Source organism: Chiloscyllium plagiosum, unplaced genomic scaffold (assembly GCF_037043375.1).
Source record: "Chiloscyllium plagiosum isolate Xiang-an unplaced genomic scaffold, Cpla_swu_hap1 HiC_scaffold_42, whole genome shotgun sequence".
NCBI lineage: Eukaryota > Metazoa > Chordata > Chondrichthyes > Orectolobiformes > Hemiscylliidae > Chiloscyllium > Chiloscyllium plagiosum.
In genome coordinates this window covers 6,808,500-6,828,370 of record NW_028270180.1, presented here as the reverse complement: position 1 = coordinate 6,828,370, position 19,871 = coordinate 6,808,500, and the positions used below count along the sequence as shown (strand labels likewise).

General features: G+C 38.0%; 1 protein-coding gene across 5 annotated transcripts in view; it reads left to right on the top strand.

The window, feature by feature from the left end:
• Positions 1-19,871, top strand: part of peak1 (pseudopodium-enriched atypical kinase 1) — a 183,917-nt gene that overhangs the window by 151,773 nt on the left and 12,273 nt on the right. For 3 of the 5 annotated variants that reach the window (XM_043680402.2, XM_043680398.2, XM_043680397.2), the window contains 3 exons: positions 8,103-8,293; positions 12,227-12,301; positions 14,663-15,444. In XM_043680402.2, the coding sequence (XP_043536337.2) occupies positions 8,103-8,293; positions 12,227-12,301; positions 14,663-15,444 (1,048 nt within the window). The remainder of the gene's footprint in view (positions 1-8,102; positions 8,294-12,226; positions 12,302-14,662; positions 15,445-19,871) is intronic. The other 2 variants (XM_043680403.2, XM_043680404.2) reach the window with 2 other exon arrangements.

The following is a 19,871-nucleotide window of genomic DNA, read 5'->3' as shown; positions in this document are numbered from 1 at the left end:
TACACTTTAAAAAGCCTCATAGCTGCTCCCCTGTTGTTACCTCTTCCACATACGTTTCTCTTAGGTCAGCTGTGAATTTCACTGTTCCTTAATTTTTCTTAGATAAACTACAATGTCAAGAGATACTTGAAAGTCAAACAGCAGAAGCAGTAGCGTCAGACAGCATTATAGGTTTCATTTCCTGTTTGAATCACTTCCCATGTGGTCACAACCTTTGTCTGTCTTCCTCCTTTTTAAAAGTGCTATTTTGATTTTATTCCCCCGCCCCCAACGTTCCAAAACAGTAGAACAGCTTATAAAACAGTAATTACTGCTAGAATGTGAGGAAATCACTTCCACTGAGAATATCTCAAAAAAGTAGCAGCTGTTACAGCCACAACTTTTTTCTGCCTTCTATCTTGGATTTAATTATGCTTGTCCTAATTGACAATAATATCAAAAGAATATTATCATTTGTGAAATCATTTGGAAATTCAAAGGAAAATTATTTTTCTGAATATATTGTGCTTATGTTTTCTATACATAAAATCTGCAATTTCAATATTTTACATTGGACCAAAGGAAAATATGGTTGCATTTCACTGAGCAGCTATTAATGTTTGCAATTTATGAACATGTATAAGGCATGCCTATATTTGCTGCTCATATAACAGAGGTTTTCTGCACAGACTCTTTTATAATGAATTCTGCAGGAATGGATGGAATTCTCAATGCCCAGACAAGTTGTAACTTCTAGTATTTGTCTGAGAATTCAAAGCAGCAGTGGTTGTCGTGAATATCTTTCTGGATGCAGGAATCCTTACCTATGCTTTTCTTATCTCTTGACCCTACTATTTCCATACTCTTCTGGCTGACTTCCCATTTTCCTCCCTGCACAAACTTGAGATCACTCAATACGTTCCTCCCATTGCCTTAAATTACACCAAGTTCTGTTCACCCATCACTTGTCTGTTTGCTAATCTGTGAGCATCTGGACCAGCACCATTGCAATTTTAAAATTCTCTTCCCTTATCCTTACACCTATCCCTATTCCTATCCCTAACCTGGAAACCCTCTACAACTTTGCAAACCTCCAAGATTTCTGTGTCCAATCAATTCTGGCCTCTTGTGCATCCCTCACTTCCTTTCCATGGCAATTGGTAGTTTTGCTATCAACTATTAAGATCCTAAACTCAAGAATTTCCTCCCTAAATATTTCCTTTACAATGCTCCTTAAAATTATTGATTTAGTAAACATTTGCTCAATTGTCTTAATGACCTTGCCATTTGGGCTCAGTCAGTTTTTTTTCCATTTGAGTACATGCTTTTGAATGCCTTGCTAAAGGCTTGATGTAAGCATTATTCAAGCATTGTTATATCTTTTACATGTTTGCATAAAAACGCATTAACACAATAAAATCAACAAAGCCTGTAGGCAATGCAGTATATGATAAAGCTTCATCTTGCACAAACTTAAACTCTTTCAAAACTTTCACTGCCCCCCTCTCATTTTGCTTTAAATCCTGTTGTCCCATCTTTTCTGCCTTTATAATCTCCATTGTTTGTGTTGCTTCCAGAATGTTAAATTCCTCATTCACAGTTTCCCTGACCCCACTAACCTGCCTTGTAACTTGCTTTAAATTGGTTGTTACCATGTGACTGCAATGCATTCCCCTCTCTGTTCTTCTGTTGTTTGCAGCATATATGCCCTATGGTTTGGAACCATAAACCCTATGCCTTCCTACTTCTCTTCCCACTTTCAAAAGTATTCTATAGCTGATTCCTTTGATCAGGCCTTTGTCCTTCTCCCCCAAATCTTGTATTATTACCACTTGGATTGTTGTGCTTCTTTTAAGTGCTTTGGGATGTCTTAGGCTGTATGTAATTATGGTATGTTTATAGAAATATTTCCATTATAAGGGTAAGGCTTAGTGTGACAGTAAATTTATATAATATGCTCTTAACTCACAGCCATCACTCTCCTCACATGATAAATTCCTCATTTTGGCCACGATCAAATCAGATGGCAGTCATTTTTTTTCTGGGAAGAACGAAGAAATTGGAGAAGAGTTTCAAGGTCACTGTTCACTTTAAATTGCCTGGTCAAATTGCAGTATTGCGCAAACTTTCTGTTTGTCTGCTGGTGTTTTTGGTTCGGACAAATTTCCAGGAGATCTTCGAGAAACCTTTTTTTTAATTTTAAAGATAAAAATATACTAATGGTAAATAAACTAGGCTGTTTTTCCTAGTGTCAAGTACTATTTATTTACGGTCTCGAGTATGCAGATATGGAACTTCCATACGTTATATTGCACACCCACAGGAAAAGAGATTAGATTGGTGTTGATCATGGAATTTAATAGTTTTTTTTAGTTCACCTCTGACATCTAACCATGGCACTTTGATCAAAAAAGAAGTTTATTCCTAATCGGATTATATGTTATTTTTAAATTATAGAAAATATAATTTCATTAACTGTTGCATTCTTGATCTTTTTTCTGAAGCTGTTTACTTTGAGGCAGTCTGCAAGCAGACATTTTATGTGCAGATCCAGATTTTATTACGCAACTCTTCTTCAGCAAAGCTTTGATAGGAATGGCTGACCAAAATTCCCATTCATGATGTCGTTAGACCAAAATTTGACCATGTTCACTGCTAGTTTATTTATATCAGTGGCTGGACTTACAAAATCTTGATCAATCTGATTATTGCTTCACTGGGCAGCTGGTTGTGAACATACACTACATGAACTTATATGGCCCTATGACAAATCTGAATTTGTCCGTATAATGTGTAAAATAGCAATTCAGAATTAAATAGTTCAGTTCAGAGTTAATATCCAGGGTTAAGCTCACCCCTTTGTTCAGCATTAAGAAAGAATTTCATAGAAGCTCGCAGAAGTTTTACTTTTTGATCTCCTTTGAGATTGGGAAACATTTTGAACAAGTTTAATTTGAAGTATTTTGGGGTGGCACAGTGATTAGCACTGCTGCCTCACACCGCCAGGGACCCTAGGTTCAATTCCATCCTTGTGAGTCTGTGTGTGCATTTTTCACATTCTCCCCATGTTTGCATGGGTTTCCTCCAGATGCTCTGGTTTACTCCCACAGTCCAAAGATGTTCAGGTTATGTGGATTGGCCATTCTAAATTGCCTGTAGTGCAGGTTAGGTTACAGGGATAGGGGAGGGTGTGGTTTTGGGTGGGATGTTCTTCGGAAGGTCAGTGTGGACTTGATGGGCTGAATGGCCTACTTCCACATTTGTAGGGATTCTGAGTCACAGATTGCTGCATGCTTTCTTAATTTGCAAATTATTCAGAACTTTTCTGTAGCACAAGATAATTTTGAAAATTTCTTCTGTGATCTTTTCATGTTTTGGGAAATGTTTAGATGAAAATTTAACATTCTTTTATGCATGAAGCAACAGCTTTGAGCCTGTGAGAAACATGCCTCTCGAAATGCAGCTTAGAATGCCATTTGGCTGGCACATCCCCAAATCTACTGGATCAGCAAAAAAACTGATTCTACAAGCCAGTGCACAAGTATTCCCTCACTACCAGAAATTGCACAGAAACTGTACTGAGAAGCAGAAATGATCATTGCTCTGGAATCTCCTTCCCTCTGCCCATCCCCATTCACCTGAACTGCAAAGGCTGTCAGAAGTTTGGACAATTGCTGCTCGTCAAGCAGGGAGATGTATTGTTGTGAAATGTGGCAAATGCAAACTGTTTGTGGCAAGTAAATTTCCTGTTATGTTATCATATTAATGTCTTCATTATTGTGTAATGCAACTATAAGTGTACATTAATGGGATATCAGAATCCATGTTATTTTATACTTTTTAGAATTGAGCATCTATTTAATTATTTTGGCCCATGTTTAAATTTGCAACCCTTGTTTTAATATCTTCATGGCCTTGTCCTTTCCTATCTATAACCTCCCCAAATCCAAAAACCATCCTAAGTCTTTGTCCTCCATGAATTCTGGCTGTCCCCAATTTCCATTGCTCCACTATTGGCTACTTTGCACCTGTTCTGTAGAGTTCCCTCCCTAAATTCCTGTGGGTCTCTTTCATCCTCCTTTTAAAAACTACCATTTTCACAACACTGTTCCCTCACATGGTTCAGTGTTTTGGGACTTTTTGTTATGTTAAAGGCATTGTAGAAATGTAAATTGGTGTTGAGCAGACTTGTTACTCTGGGTTCCATAAATAATGCTGTCTGCCCAACCTTAAGCTGCCATTTCTTCTCCAATTCCTGAACCTGGACTATACTTTCTGTGGGTCACCAATATCGCACAAAATATGGTCAGCTACATCAGGACACCTGTTTGGGATCGGCTTCTTGCTGATTCTGTTAAAACACATGCCAGTCCTTCAAATGGAACAATCCTTCTGGCTGCTGTCACGTCTGGGTGACTGACCGTTTTAAATGATCATTTAAGAGTTAAAGTCAATGTTTTTGAGTTTTTCTTTATGCTATGGTGACATCAGGTGATTCAGAATGACTACATAGTCTGTCTGATTATATTCTAGTGATAGAAACAGGCAGTGAATCAAAATTGATATTAACATATTACTGGCAACAAGGTGCTGCAGATGTGGGGAAAATAAAAATGTTAGAATAGGGATAAACTATTGATTTATTAGTTCAACTTTTCATGTGTCTTTGAAACAATCAGTTTATTTATGGGTATGTGCCAGTTTAAGTATCCAACTGAAATGAGTAAATGTCCGTCGTCAGGTTACATTTCACAACAGCAAACTACTTTTAATTCTTTGGAATTTCGAAGAACTCAAGATAGATGTATGCACCTTTAACTTGCCTTTTGTCTGTGTGATTTCCGATTGCTGACTTATGACAAATACCCATGTATTGATGAGAAGCTCTTCTAAATATTGTGAAATAGTTGCAAGGAGTAGAGCGTAATATGTATTTGAATGAATCATCACCTATAATCACATTCGTAGTGATTCACTGACCATCAAAGTTCTGTAAAATTAAACATTCTCATCACAGATTCTCAAGGATATGTTGTGTGTAGTTAATTTTTCTTTAAAATTGAGTTTTTGCACAGAATCAATTTTTAAAATGTGTGTTTTTCAGACAGTATTTATTACAGCGTAAAGCCCGCATGATCTGTGCATCTTAACAGTAACACTATGCATCATTGGAAGCAGCATTGTTTGAAACATTTTGAGTATGTGCTGATAAACTGAAATCTTGATTAACATTTTTAAACGAACAGTTGTAAAAAATGATTAGTTAAATGTATATGCAATAATCACCCTACATCTCAGCTTCCCTGTTTTAGTTGGGACGTTTTGATCTCACAATGACTCAGAAAAGTGCAGGCAAAATGGAAGATACCCAAATCAGATGATCTACCAAACTAAGAGAAAATTGCTCTCCTGCACTTAACACTGAGGTTATACATTAATAAGTATCACATTTCTATAACACACAGTGCATAGGTATTCGTCTGGGCTAATTGAAGCACCCTTGACCTTTAGTCCATTGGTTGTGCATTCAGTCCCCACTCCAGAGATCAGCCAATAATTAAAACAGACACTTTCATGCATTATTGAGGGTATGCTGCACTGTTGGAGGTGATGTTATTCGAAGAAGGTGTTAAACAAAGTCCTAGTCTACCTTCCCAGATGGACATTCAAAACATCCCATTGAACTATTTAACTAAAATCAAAAAACCTTTTTCCATGTCCTTGCCAATATTCAGTCTTCAACTTGTATCACTAAAACAAATTACCCAATCATTTTTCATCTCTTTCTATGCGTAAATCTGGCTAACGTTTTTCTAAAATGAAAATGTGGTTACGTGTCAATTAGTTTGGAATGTCTTGAAATTGTGAAAATCTGTGTAAATATATGTTCAATTGTTCTATCTCTTCCAAAGAGCCAGTGATGAAGTGGTAATGTAACTGGACTAGTAAAACCCAGATAATGTTCTGGGGAAATGGGTTCAAATCCCATCAATGAAATTTGAATTCAAAACAAAATCTAGAATTAAAATCTTGTCTAATGATGGCCATGTAACTATTGTCATTTTTTTAAAAACTCTGTTTCGCTAATGTCTTTTAGGAAAGAAAATCTGCTGGACCTTACCTAGTCTGGCTAACGTGACTTCAGGCCCACTATTAGGGTGATAAGGGATGGGCAATATGGCCTCACCCCATGAATGAATTTTAAAACAAACTATCCAAACTACTTTTGTTACAACAGAGTCCATTACTTTGGCTATTTTGTTCTAAACATGCACTCCTGTGTTTTGAAGTTTGAAACTATAGAGTACAAAGAACTCTGCAGACCAGTACAAAGAACTCTGCATTCTGCCTTTTTGCAGGTAAGGAGTGCATTGAGAATGTCAGGTTGCTTTTTGTAGTTTGTGATACTGCATAATTTTTTTTGCCTCCTTTCAATAATTTTGCCACCCAAATGTTTCCATTCTGTTGTTAAAAAGATGTTGCCTTTATCAGTTCAAACTGGCCATTCAAATAACTATTGGCTGTGGATACATCATGTGTGCTTTCTAAGAGAGAGCACCTGAAAAACAATGGTAATTATGACAAACTTTCCCGTCCTATTCTCCACTTAACTACCCGGAAAGGCAGGCAGAGGCAAAGTACACAATCTACCCTCCCAGCCCAACTGCAAATAAACAGTGTACGAGATATCGGTCATCTGCTGTGGACAGTAGTTCTAAGCCATGGAATGAGTTGCTTGTTTCTTTCATTTATCCATGTCACAGTTGTCACAGTAATAGTTTCAGGGGGAAAGAGGGTACAACATGTCCGAAATGACTGTTTACCATACATCAGTGAAAAGTACAGTGGAGAGAGAAGCTTCCAAACTAAGACAGAGCAAAAAAAAAGTTCTTTTTGCAGATTTTCTTGTTTTTCCAAGAAGCAGACCTGAAAAGTTCATTTAATTTTCAGATACAATTCTAAATTGGCACATTTGTTTTTACATGTGCTCTGTGTTAGTAATAAACTGTGGCTGTGATTGAGTAGAAATATTTGCATGATTTCCATTCAAATTTAAAAATAGTTTTACAGGTATTGATTGAGTCTCCTAGTTTGGTGCCAACACATGCCTTGTTTTAAAATGTAACTGTGTTGAGTGGAATTCTTTGAAATTCAGTTGAACGCAACAGCTCTGTAAGTGTTAATAAGTCTGAGTCATTTAAGTGACCTCAATATATTATAGGTAGAGTGTGTTGGCAGGTTTTCAGCCTTAGGTAGGAAGGTCTGGCTGATGATATCACTGTTGCAGAGCTTTAGAGCTCTGAGTTAATCAACTGCTTTCAAAACATGTTTATGAAGTTAAGAAGCAAATTCAAAACACTTGTTTCAATGGGGAGTTGTGTGAGTGATTTGAGTAGGTAAGTTAAGAGTTGAAACTTCTGTTTGAAGACAGTAAGAGCTGTAGTACAGTAAGAGTTGGTGCTTTTTCTTGTAATGCTGAGTTGAAACTCATGAGTTGCAATTCAATTTGTACGGAACAACTTCAAGAAGATTCTAAAATGAATAACTGGAAGAGAAAAAGAACAATTTGTCCCATGAGTGATCTTCAAATAAGTGTTCTTCAGGGCTTGAGAGCACATTAAGAATTTTGGTTTAAGTTGTTGGCACTTTAACCAACTGCATTGTAAACACCAAACGCTTTTCGTGGTTATCAATTGAGACACACCTTAGTTAAGGCATAAAGCTTTATTGTGGTATGGTGCCCTTTAGATATTATAATAAATTATATATTTAAAATTAGGATTTGATCTCTGTGGTTACATAAAGGTAAATGCATAAGATTTAAAGAAACCTGTTCTGCTGGATTGTGGCCTGCAACAAGATTAATTGAAGAGACTGTAAAATGAAGCTAACATTGCCCAGGGATCTTGAACTAACAAGTTCTTGCAAGTCTTTACTTAATTTTAACACATACTGTGCTTGGGTTGCATATTTTCTTTCCCCCAACAGTTGTTGAGGTAGAACTTAGAAATATTTTTTGGAGTGCAGTATTCAAAATAAATGGCCCGGTTTTGTTAGACCAATAAATTATATTGAGCATTTTGTGAATTATGAAGACTGAAGGAAAACTTTGTTTATTCAAGCAGCCTGCCGGGTGAGGTGACCGTTGAAGACATGCCACCACAAGTATCAGAAGTTCAAAGATCAGCACCATCGAACCAAGAGACACCTGGTACAATGACTTTGCTGGTCACTACAGGATCTCAGGACGATAAGGAAGCAGGCAGTGAATCCACTGACGAAAGTATCAGCAGCGCTACTTACAGCAACTTGGGTAAGAGCCGATAAAGGTGTGGGGGAGGAAGAGGATTTAATTTCTCCTTTCTCTTTACTGTAGGCTTATTGCATTTTCCAGATCTGCCAGATTTAAAATTCATCAGTTGAGCCTCAGACTGTAGCTAGGTATGTGCAAGACAAATGTTTAATTGATAAGAGTGTCCCTGCTGGCTGCCAGTAAGTATTGTAGATTACAGAGTGAGGAATGCAGCTGTAATGTGGGCAATCCTGTTTAGGTAGAACGAACAGGAAGAGATTAGATTAAAGCTTAAACGCCCTATCAAATGCTGTACCGTGTAAAAAGGGCCAACATGACGGCACCTCTTTCTTTCAAGTTCCTTGCTTGATGATTTCTGGCTTCAGTTAAAGGTAGGACTAACGTTTTAATTTTTTGCGATATACTAAAGAAAATGCTGAAAGTGTTCAACAAACCAGCGTAGATACAGGGTCAGGAAAGAAAAGCTATGGTGATATGGCAGGAATGTGCACTTTCAACATGTTAACCGCACAGCAGGGATACCTTCATTGTTTCAAATTTGGCGTTCATTCATCATGTCCTGGTTTTTAGAACTGTACTAAATAATTGGTAACTGTCCTGCAGGTTATGAGGCTATCTTTTGTTTAAGAATTATGAGGTGAGACAAAGTTGATTCTTAACTGAAGTGATGCATGAGTACAAATAAAGAATACGTTTATAAATTCTTTCTTTTCATACTCTCTTGTGAAAAACCTAACTTTTACAACATCATTCAAGTATGCCTTGCTGTCTATGATTTTCTTAAAAACAGTTTTCTTTTCAAGGTAAACAAGCTACTGTAATTAACATGGGAACACTTCAGACTTTTACCAATTGTAATAATTGTCCTATCCTAAAACATAAAATCTAAAGAAATCTGGAAGTGTGAGTCCCCTGTGACTATTACATATCACAGTGTGAAAAATCTTTTTCTCTGATCAGCTTGGTATCTAATACCCATGAAAATCTCTAAGAGTGATGAAAATCTCCAAACCTTGAAAGTCGTGGTAGTAGGGTTTCCATTTATCTGCTGAAGCATGCATTCCTGCAGAGGGAAATCTCACTTATCCAATATTTAGAGCTTGGGCAGAAACTGGAAAGAGCCAAAATTTACAAATTCTGTGTTTACTGTGCTTCAAGTTTAATGTTGCACAGAACACAGGATGGAGTCCTGCTGCTATGCCAGCCAGGACAATCGACTGTTGGTCTGTTCAGGATTTTTTGTAGCCAATTGGTAAAAAAAAACAGCCTATGGTGAAAGGTTTAGTTATCCTGGACCCTGCCTAGACAGTGCGGCTGATTTGTAAGTATCGACTGTCTCCTGTGGACCTGGCTGGCTCAGGTGTCCGTTGTTGCATCTGCCGTGGAAGATTGACTCAGTTCCAGTCTTCCTTCGTTTGTGGGATGTGGGTATTGCTGGTAAGGTTATCTTTTGTTGCCCATCCCTAATTGCCGTGGAAGTGAGTGGGTTGCTGGGTTAGTTCAGAGGGCAGATAATAGTCACCCCACAGTTCAGGAAGCCTGAAGTTCCGTGTTGGTCAGACCAAGTAAGGATGGCATATTTCCTTTCCTAAAGGACATTAATGAAGCAGGTGGATACTTCAAACAATCAACAGGGGTTACACAGTTGCCATTATGCTAGGTTTCTTAAAATTTCAGTTTTTTTTAAAATTGAATTCTTATTTCACTATCTGCATGGATGGGAATTGAGGTGCTATCTCCAGAGCATTAGCCTGTGTATGAGATTGCTAAACCAGTGACATTACCACTATGTCACCACCTCCCCAATGACATTTTGAATCCATTTGATTTTGAATAAACCCCATGTTCCCTCTCCTCTACCTTTCCTGGAGGATAACTACTTGTTGAAATCAATCAGTCCTGAGCTTCCAAACAAAATAATTCTTATTGTTTTTGAATTATTTTACTACACCTTAATGTCCTTTAAAACTAACCCAGCAAACCCAAAATAACTGAATTCTATTGCAGTGTTGAGATTTGGGTTCACTTACAGTTGCTCCCGACAAAATGGTCACTGTTTGATAACCTTTGTGTGTAGATCTTGTAGATGACAAATAGTAATAAGATGCATAGAGATCCTAATGCATGAAAGCTATATTAAAAATGTGATAGAATGATTAAAAGACCCAGTTTTAATTAATTGCTATCTTGAATTGTACATGGAATCAAAGTATGTGAAATTATGAAAACTTTACCCTAAACTATATGGGTTCACTATGACCCAAAAAAGTGAATTCAAGATCATTTTCTGTCTTCAAACCCCTTTAACAGGTTAACTGTCATTATCTTAATAACTTGCTGTAGCTTTACACCCCCTCACCCTTCACTATTTATTCTTTCAACTCTGGCTAATTGTGTATCACAACCATCTTTGTCCCATTGCTGGTGACAGAGCCTCGATGACTCTCAACATAATCTACCAAAGTTCTTCTCACAAGCCCTCAGTTTCTCCTCCTTATTACAAGCCTGTTCAGTTTAAGATCTCAGCCACTTTTTTTGGTTTCGCTTCCTCACTCTCATTTGTTCAGTGATGGTACTTTTACATATTTTAATTTTCTTTGATTCTTTTGTATATTGTAGGATAATTTTGATGTTAAATTGTGATATGTAATTGCAAATTATTGCTGGATATCAATTTTTGTTTTCAATTGTGGGAAAATGAATGTTCCAGCACAGTGTTACTTCATAAAACAAAACACATTTCCGTGTTAATTTTGACAGACCCAACTAGACACTGTGCTCATTTTTAAAATGGCCACACAATTATGTAAATATCCCAAGTAATTTAATCATCTGTAAAATGTTAAAATGAGTTCAAAAACGTTTTGAGTGTTTTTCTTATAAGTATATGGTTCATTTTGTAGATAGCAAGCATGCTAGACACAAGCTTAATTGATCAGTGGGTAACCATAGCACTTATTGTGGACTGAATGATGAAAGTTTGAACTAATTCCAACAGAGCTCTTTTGCTGTTTTAATTGATTGATCTTCATATATTACCTCACACGATTGATGTAGTCAGTCCTTGTTCATGTTCAAACTGTTCCTGTGATGCACATTTCTGACCAATGCAATGTCAACACCATGTCCAAACTAGAATAGGTGGAATGGAAATTGTGTATTTATATACTGAGCCACATGTTAGGTGGTGTCCAGAATGTAGTTGTCTCTGCAGAGTTGTCAGCCAGAAACTAGCATTTTCACTGACTTCCAAAAAAAAATGCACTAGATAGTGCAAATACTGAGTCACTGCAAGAACCATCCAGGTGAGTCATATCTAGAATACATCAGGTATTAATGTGCATGCACAGGAATCCATTCCAGAATAATAATAACACCTTGCTACATTTGTGGGAGGAATTCGGTAATGGTTACATTCATTCCAGAATTGAGTTTCTCAGCTTGTTCTGCAACAATCCTGAGATTTTTAAAAATAATTTCATCTGTCAACATGAAAAATTCATCTGCTTAGCAAAGATTCCTATAGTTGTCCACCAATTTTTTTAAATTTGTGATTTTTTTGTCAAAAATGTATTTTTATTAATACATTGGTCATATACCAATGCACAATGGCAACTCCATGTCATAGCCCCATAAAAATGTGACTGTTCCCCTGAACAATTTGAAAATGATTGCACAATGAATATTCATCCTATGGGTATCACTTGGCTCAGGATTTAAAAGTAAAAATATTTCTTGTGAGACACTGGTGCTGAAAGTGGCATTGCTGCGTGGTAAGGTGTAACTGCAATACTTTATACATTACTTACTAACCTTTAGTTGAGGGTTTCACTATTCCAATCTTGCTGTCTCTCTCTCTCTCCCTCTCTCTCTCTCTCTTCCTTTCTTTCCTGTATTTTTCTTTCTTTTACATGTCTGTAATCCTGGCTTTAGCAAAATCCCCGAGCTGGCGGGCTGTGGATGGAAGCTCAGAGATTTATGGAACTGCTCCTTTATTGAGAGCCACAGGTGAGGAGGAGTAAGCTGGGGCTGTCAGTGACCCCAGCTACATTCTGAGTACCTTTACTATGTGTCATGTGTTTCTGTGCTCGAGAGGGCGGATGAGAGAATCTAAAGAGAAGTACATGTACATCTTTAATTACGTAATTACTAGAATCTGGAAACAGATATATTATAATTCCTGAAAAAAGTATCTTCATGACGGGAAGAGTAATTTGAATTTGAAATTAATATTTGTGCCATTGACCATAACCTGCTATTGCAATTTATTTCTCACTAAAATGAACAACTATTATTTTTAAGTGTGGAACAGCAAATTGACCAATAGAATAAGCTGGAGGCAGCTAGAGGAACACGGCCCACCTACCTAACCCCCCTGGGAGAACCAGAGAGCTTCTCATTGGCAAGCCCAAGGACAAGGCGATGTTTAACTGATGGCATTTAGCTAGCTAAAACAGTCTTAAACCAAGTTGAGCCTTCTGAACTGGAAAGAATAAATGTTGGAGATCACAGCCAGTCAGACATCATCTTTGGAGAGATCTGCTGTGATCTCCAACATTTGTCGTTTTCAGTACAGATTCCAGCATCTGTAGGAATTTGCTCCTAAATTGAGCTTACTAAAGCATTGTCATGTAGAACCATCTGGAACAGAATGGGAAATGAGTCCTCAATGACACATCAGCTGATCATTATCCATACTATGTGTATCTGCCTGGTACAGGATCAGTTCCCCAAAGTTGCCAAGGAAGGATTTATAACTGTCTAGGGAGGTGGCTTTAAGTCTATTCAATTTTCATCCTTATCAGTAAAAGGTATACTTTGTACAACCGTCCAGTATATTAAGATAAATGCTATTTTTCCTCGTATAATACTCTCTAATTTCATATTTTATTGAGGTTTTGATTAAGAACACAAAGTTTGGGTGTAGTTGAAATTGTTCGATGGCTAGAATTGCTGTCCCACAGTTGAAAATTATTTTGTCTTGGGCTCTTTGAAGTAATAGCTGAAGTGGTATGTATCACAGCCACGTCCTATTCTTGAAGTATAAGACAATAAGATGCTGGGGCAGAATTAGGCCATTCGTCCCATCAAGTCTGCTCTGCCAATCGATCATGACTGAGTTTCTCAACCCCATTCTTCTGCCTTCTCTCTTGATTCCCTTACCAATCAAGAACCTATCTTTCTCTGTCTTTAAATACATTCAATTACTCCACAGCCCTCTGTGGCAATGAGTTCCACAGATTAACCACTCTCTGGCTGAAGAAATTCTTCCTCATCTAGTTCTAAAGGGTTGACCCTTCAGTCTGAGGCTGTGCCCTTGGCTCCAATTCTCTGTTAGTGGGGATATCTATATCCAATCTATTCAGGCCTCTCGGTATTCTGTAAGTTTCAACAAGATCTCCACCTCATCTTTCTAAATTCCATCGCATACAGACCTAGAGTCCTCAACTGCTCCACATTTGACAAGCCTGTCATCACTGGGATCACTTCATGTAAACCTCCTCTGGACCCTCTCCAACACCAGCACATCCATCCTCAGATACAGGGCCCAAAACTGCTCTGAAGCCTTTCCCCATTTAGAAAATAAATTACGCCGATTTTCTTCCTATCAAAATGCATCACCTTATACTTTCTCACACTGCCTTCTATCTGCTATTTTGCTCAATCCTCTAGCCTGCCAAGCCCTTCTGCAGCCGCCTTGCTTCCTCAGCACTACCTGTTTTTCGAGTCATAGAGTGATACAGCATGGAAACATACCCTTTGGTCCAGCTAATCCATGCTGAACATGTTCCCAAACTAAACTAGTCCCACTTGCTTGCATTTGGCTCAGATCCCTCCAAACCATTCCTATTCATGTGTTTATCCAAATGTCTTTTAAATGTTGTAATGTAACTGTACCTGCATCCTCTCGCAGTTCATTCCAAACACAAATCACTTTCTGTGTTTTAAAAAAAAAAGTTTCCCCTCATGTCCTTTTTTAAAACTTTCTCCCTTCACCTTAAAAATATGTCCCTAGTTTTGTACTCTCCCACTCCAGGAAAAAGATTCTTTTTTGTCACCTTATCTACTCATAATTTTATAAACCTCTATAAAGTCACTCCTTAACCTCCTACATGCCATTGATAAACGTCCCAGCCTATCCAGCCTATAACTCCAACCCTCCATTATGTTTCACTGATCAAAACTGCTATTTGCACTTCTGCTAAGGCTAAACATTTAAATTGATCTATGGAATTTAAACTAGCATTCAGAAGTATGGCATGTTCAATCCAGTGTGTTTTTCTATCCAAAATGTTGTTTGTTTATTCACGTGTGCTGTTTTGGTTGACTGTACTATGATACTTAGTCATCTTTTGTATGATTGCATAGGGCAATCGCGGGCTAACATGATACCCCTGAAGCAGCCAAGACAAGTGAAAGGAGCTTCGGATGATGCCATTGCATTTGTGGGATCTACGGAACAGGAAACCATGTCAGAGAGCCAACCAACACCACCGCCACTTCCAAAGAAAACCATAATCCGTGCAAACACTGATCCCACATCAAAGGACTATGCCCAGAAAAAGATAGAAGGAAGAAATTCTGGACACAATGTGAACTTGGCAAATCCATTGTATGATGTAGAGTATCCTGGTGATGCAAACTGGGATGCGTCAAGTGCTTGTTCCTCGCTCAGTTCAGATGCCAGACTCTGTGACAACGAGTCAGGTGATTCACTGGAAAGAGCAGTGAGCAAGTCGATGACAAAGACCAGAGCATCATCAACAGTCAACAGTACGTGCAGCCTCACCACGAGCAGCTGTAGGGAAGGGTACTCAAACAGCTTGGATTCACTCTCTGAGAAGAATCGTATTCCTCAGAGACCTGGTAAAAGTATACAAAAGCCACAAAGGCATACGCTGTACAAAGGGATCGAGAACAAAGAGGAGGTAATCATGAAGATTCGAAACCTCCATACAGACTCACTGCGGAAACTGGCAGCTAAATGTGAGGACAGGTTTATGGAAGGCCAGAAGAACCAGCTTCGCTTTGGATTGGACAACTGGTCAGACTTCAGACTGACAAGTGATAAACCTTGCTGTGAGGCAGGTGATGCAGTTTACTACACAGCTTCCTACGCTAAGGACCTTCATAACCAATATGCGATCAAGGTAAGTGCTCCAAATAATTACCACCTTTCTTTAATGTACCAAAATCTAGTCATCACAAACCATAGACAAAACAACAAATTTGTAACTTTCATGGAAAAACTGGACAAAATCTCAGAGTATTTTAAGGTAAGGGAATATGAGACAGAAAAGAATGGAAAGCTTGGGTGAAATGGTTAGGAAAAAGGGTTGTGTGTCGTATAGACACCATCATGGGTCTGCTGTTTTAATGGCCTATCCTTGCCTGCTAACTCTGTGTGCTGCATCTTGTCACACACAAATAATCATCACTCAGACCTTGCCCAAAGAGAGGTTTTATTATTTTTCGGTTAATCATTGACATTCTATTTTTTCTGCCCCTCCCATATGTGCAAGATGATTTTGTGCTTCTGTACAAAGGTGATGATTATTGCATGAAATCAAAGAAAGGAATATCGAGCCAAGTTCAATATTGAAAGCCAGCAGACTTTCTCCTTGAATAACCTGTGGAAGTGTTTATGATCAGTTAAATGAAATGTGCCCATTAAGTCTTTCTCCTTGCACTTACACATTGTCAATATAAAGAGAAATGTGAGTGCAGTAGAAACTCAATGTTTCACTACTCTTGGAAAGTACCCTCTGTAATGATCTCCTTATAAGGGGAATGTGGATATGTTCGTATCTGGAGCTTAGGGACAGCTGCAGCAAGTACAGTACTGAATTTCCTATCTGCTACCTGTACCTATATGATTAGTGACACCTGAGACTTAACTGTTCAACAAACGGCGGCAGGCATAAGGCACAGAACCAGACATTTGATTGCCTTCCTTTGGGAATATAACCACTCAGACTTCAACTTGCACAATTTAAGGGGAGTTTTCTTTTTTCTGCCTCGTACAATATCGTGAGAATTCACATACGTTTTGAATTACTTGAAATAAGCAGTGCAGTGTCAAATTCTTTAAAGTTTAAGTATAATTAATAACACATGTCATTGGATAAGTGCCTTTGAGTATAGGAGCAAAGATGCAACTTTACTTTAAAAATTTAGGCTCATTAACTGTGGCTGTTGGTTACAGGATTTGGCAGCTTACCAAATCAGGGTTTCAGACTGGGTGGTCTTAAGTACTTAACTGTAGTTTCCATTTTGGATGCTTTGCAACTGCTTATTGCTAAAATATTTTACTTAGTCCATTTTCCAGACTATTAAAATACTTTAAATGTAAACTGCAAACTCCAGTCTTGAACATAGTGTTAATTCCACAATTGCCTTGGATGTTGTAGCCCCAGGAATCACTTCAGCTAATCCTGCCTTGCCCAACATGCAGTCTGACCAATCAGTTACCTGCTGTATTTTTGTTGTGTTTGTGATTTTCAGGAGAGAAGCAGTTGTAGTTAAATTTATCTCTTCCTTTGGATTGGCATTTACTTTAGTGTCATTAGCACCCATGAAGCACCTTAAGAAGTTGTTCTATTTAAAGATACTATATTAATACAAGTAGCTGTTCTAATGTAGCAGTAAATCATCCTCTCCAGAAATCTGGTTATGGGCTGGTAAAAATTGAATGAATGAATTCTGGAGTACCCTAGGTATGTATGGGTTCCAGTGTAGGTTCCTGGTGAAGGTTTTAAGCCCAAAAAGTCAACTGTCTTGTTGCTCAGATGCTGCCTGACCTGTGCTTTTTCCAGTGCCATACTTTATCGACTCTGCCAGTTTACAAGTCCTTGCTTTATAAAATTATTATAATTATTGTGCAGTTCATAATGTTAACTCTTAGTCTGACAGTCTTTTTAAGCAAATTGGGCATCTAATGTTTTAGTCTTGCTGTAGATGTCCATTAACCTTGTCCAGAAACCTATTTGGATATTTCTAAGTTAGTTTATACTCAGCCTCAAAATATTAGTGAGGAACTCAAATTTTTTGATTCTTAAAATTGACAAGGTCAAATAGCAGTTATTTTGTTCAGACAGATTCCTGGACTGGGGTGATCTTAACCCACCTAAGTCAGCCATGATCTGTCATTTTCATCATAGTTGATTGCTTTTGTCATATTCCTCCATGCCTTGCATATTTATGTGCTTGTCTAAAAGTCCCTTAAATACCCTTAACATATCTGCCTCCACCACAATCCCTGGCAGAGCATTACAGACTCCTATCGCTATGTGTTTTAAAAAAAAAAATTGCCCCTCGCATCTCCTTTGAACTTTCCTCCCCTCAACTTAAATCCATGCTTTCCAATATTAGACATTTCAACTCTGGGAATAAGATTCTGACCATCAACCCTATCTATGCATCTGATAATTTTAGAGATTTCTATCCAGTCTCCCCTTAGCCTCCGCTGCTCCAGAGAATGTGTATGTAAAGGATCATAAATTGTTTATATTAATATCGTGTAATTTTAATGCAGCCTGGTGCCTGACATCTTGCTGTACATTTTATGTTTTTGTATGATTGCATGGAGTTTTGTTTGCTAGTAAGTGTAAATATTTTTATATTAATATTTACATTCTTCCTTTTAGTTTAAAAGAATCTTCAGTAATTTTTGTTTAATAATGAGATTAGTCAAATATAAGAATTTGTGGTATCTAAGATTCTCAATTGAAAAAAAGTTTGATTCCATCCCACTCAAAAAAAAGCCAAGAGTAAACTTGTGCTTTGTCACAACACAGTACCAACTGGAAAATGCCTGGCTTTGTCACTGTGTCTGCAAATATTCTCGGAGTGTAATGTCAGACATGAGACAACCTTGGAATAGTAAAATTCCTGAAACAGGGAAGGTCATGCTAAAAGTGGGTAGGGAATAATCATTGGCAATTTAGCGTTGAGTCAAAAGATTTTAAATGTGAGACTTCCCACCGACTTTAATTCTGAACTACCACTCTTTTCAATTCAATCTCTGCTCTGAGCAAAGTTAGCTTGTTTTTAAGAAAACACAACAACAATATAATTTATGTTTGAGTGTTTTTTGTTCAAAAGGTACTCAGTCCTTCCTGCAAGTTCTCTGAATACAAAGATTTTGGAGTCATTTTAAGATAACAGATCTTCCAACTACAACCTGTTGGTAACATGATCTTAAAACCGTAACAATTCTGCTAACAGCCCAAGCAACTTGCTTATGTGAGCATTTGAACTGCTTATAGAGTCATATAGCATGGAAACAGACCATTTGGTTCAGCTTGTCCACACTGATCAGACATCCCAGTCTGACCTAGTCCCATTTGCTCGCATTTAGCCCATAAATCTCTAAGCCCTTTCTATTTATAAACCCATCCAGATGCTTTTTAAATGTTGTTCTTGTACCCACTGCCTCCACCACCTCTGGCAGCTTGTTCCATTCATGCTCCACACACTGCATGAAAAAGGTATCCCTTCGGATCCTTTTTATATCTTTTCCCCCTCTCACCTTAAACCTATGCCCTCTAGTTTTGGACTCCCCTACCTTAGGAAAGAGATCTTGGGTATTTGTCCTCCCCATACCCCTCACTGTTTTATCAACCTCAAAAGTCACCCCTCAGCCTCTGATAATCCAGGGAAAATAGCCCCAGCCTCACCAGCTTCTCCCCATAACTCGAACCCACCAATCCTGGCAACATCCTTGTAAATCTTTCCTGCACCCTTTCAAGTTAAACTACATCATTATTGACTGACTTTGTCCTGTAGATTTGTAAAATGTATTTCTTAATGGTTTGGAGATGCCGGTGTTGGACTGGGGTGTACAAAGTTAAAAATCACACATACAGGTTATAGTCCAACAGGTTTAATTGGAAGCACCAGATTTCGGAGTGTTGCTCATTCATCAGGTGATTGTCCTGAAGGAGCAGTGCTGCAAAAGCTAGAGCTTCTAAATAAACCTGTTGGACTATAACTTGGTGTTGTGTGATTTTTAACTTTGTATTTCTTATTGCTGCTGTTGCCCTATTGGTGAACAAACACTAAATCAGGAAAGTGAGATCTGTTAGTGTCAATAATTTGATTCTTGAACAAGAAGCAAATAATAGGTTTTTTAATGGGGCACATACCTTGAAAACAAAACCTTTTGGGTATGCCTGGTTTAAATCTTTGAGGAGAAAGTGAGGTCTGCAGATGCTGGAGATCAGAGCTGGAAATGTGTTGCTGGAAAAGCGCAGCAGGTCAGGCAGCATCCAGGGAACAGGAGAATCGACGTTTCGGGCATAAGCCCTTCTTTAGGAATCTGGTTTAGTCAACAATTAGATGCGCTAACAGGGATCGTTTATGGTCTTTTCCCACACTCTGCCTATTATGATCATACGCCAGACTTTAAATGGCATTTTTTATCAGATCTCAGTGTATTGTATGGCAATAAATCTAATACTGTAAATTGATTACAGTACTAAAATTGATTTGGTTTCCTGTCAATTCTTTGACATTTTATGGAGCTGGTTTACATAACTCAAAACTGAAGAAGATGATGTCTTGGGATTCAGCATTT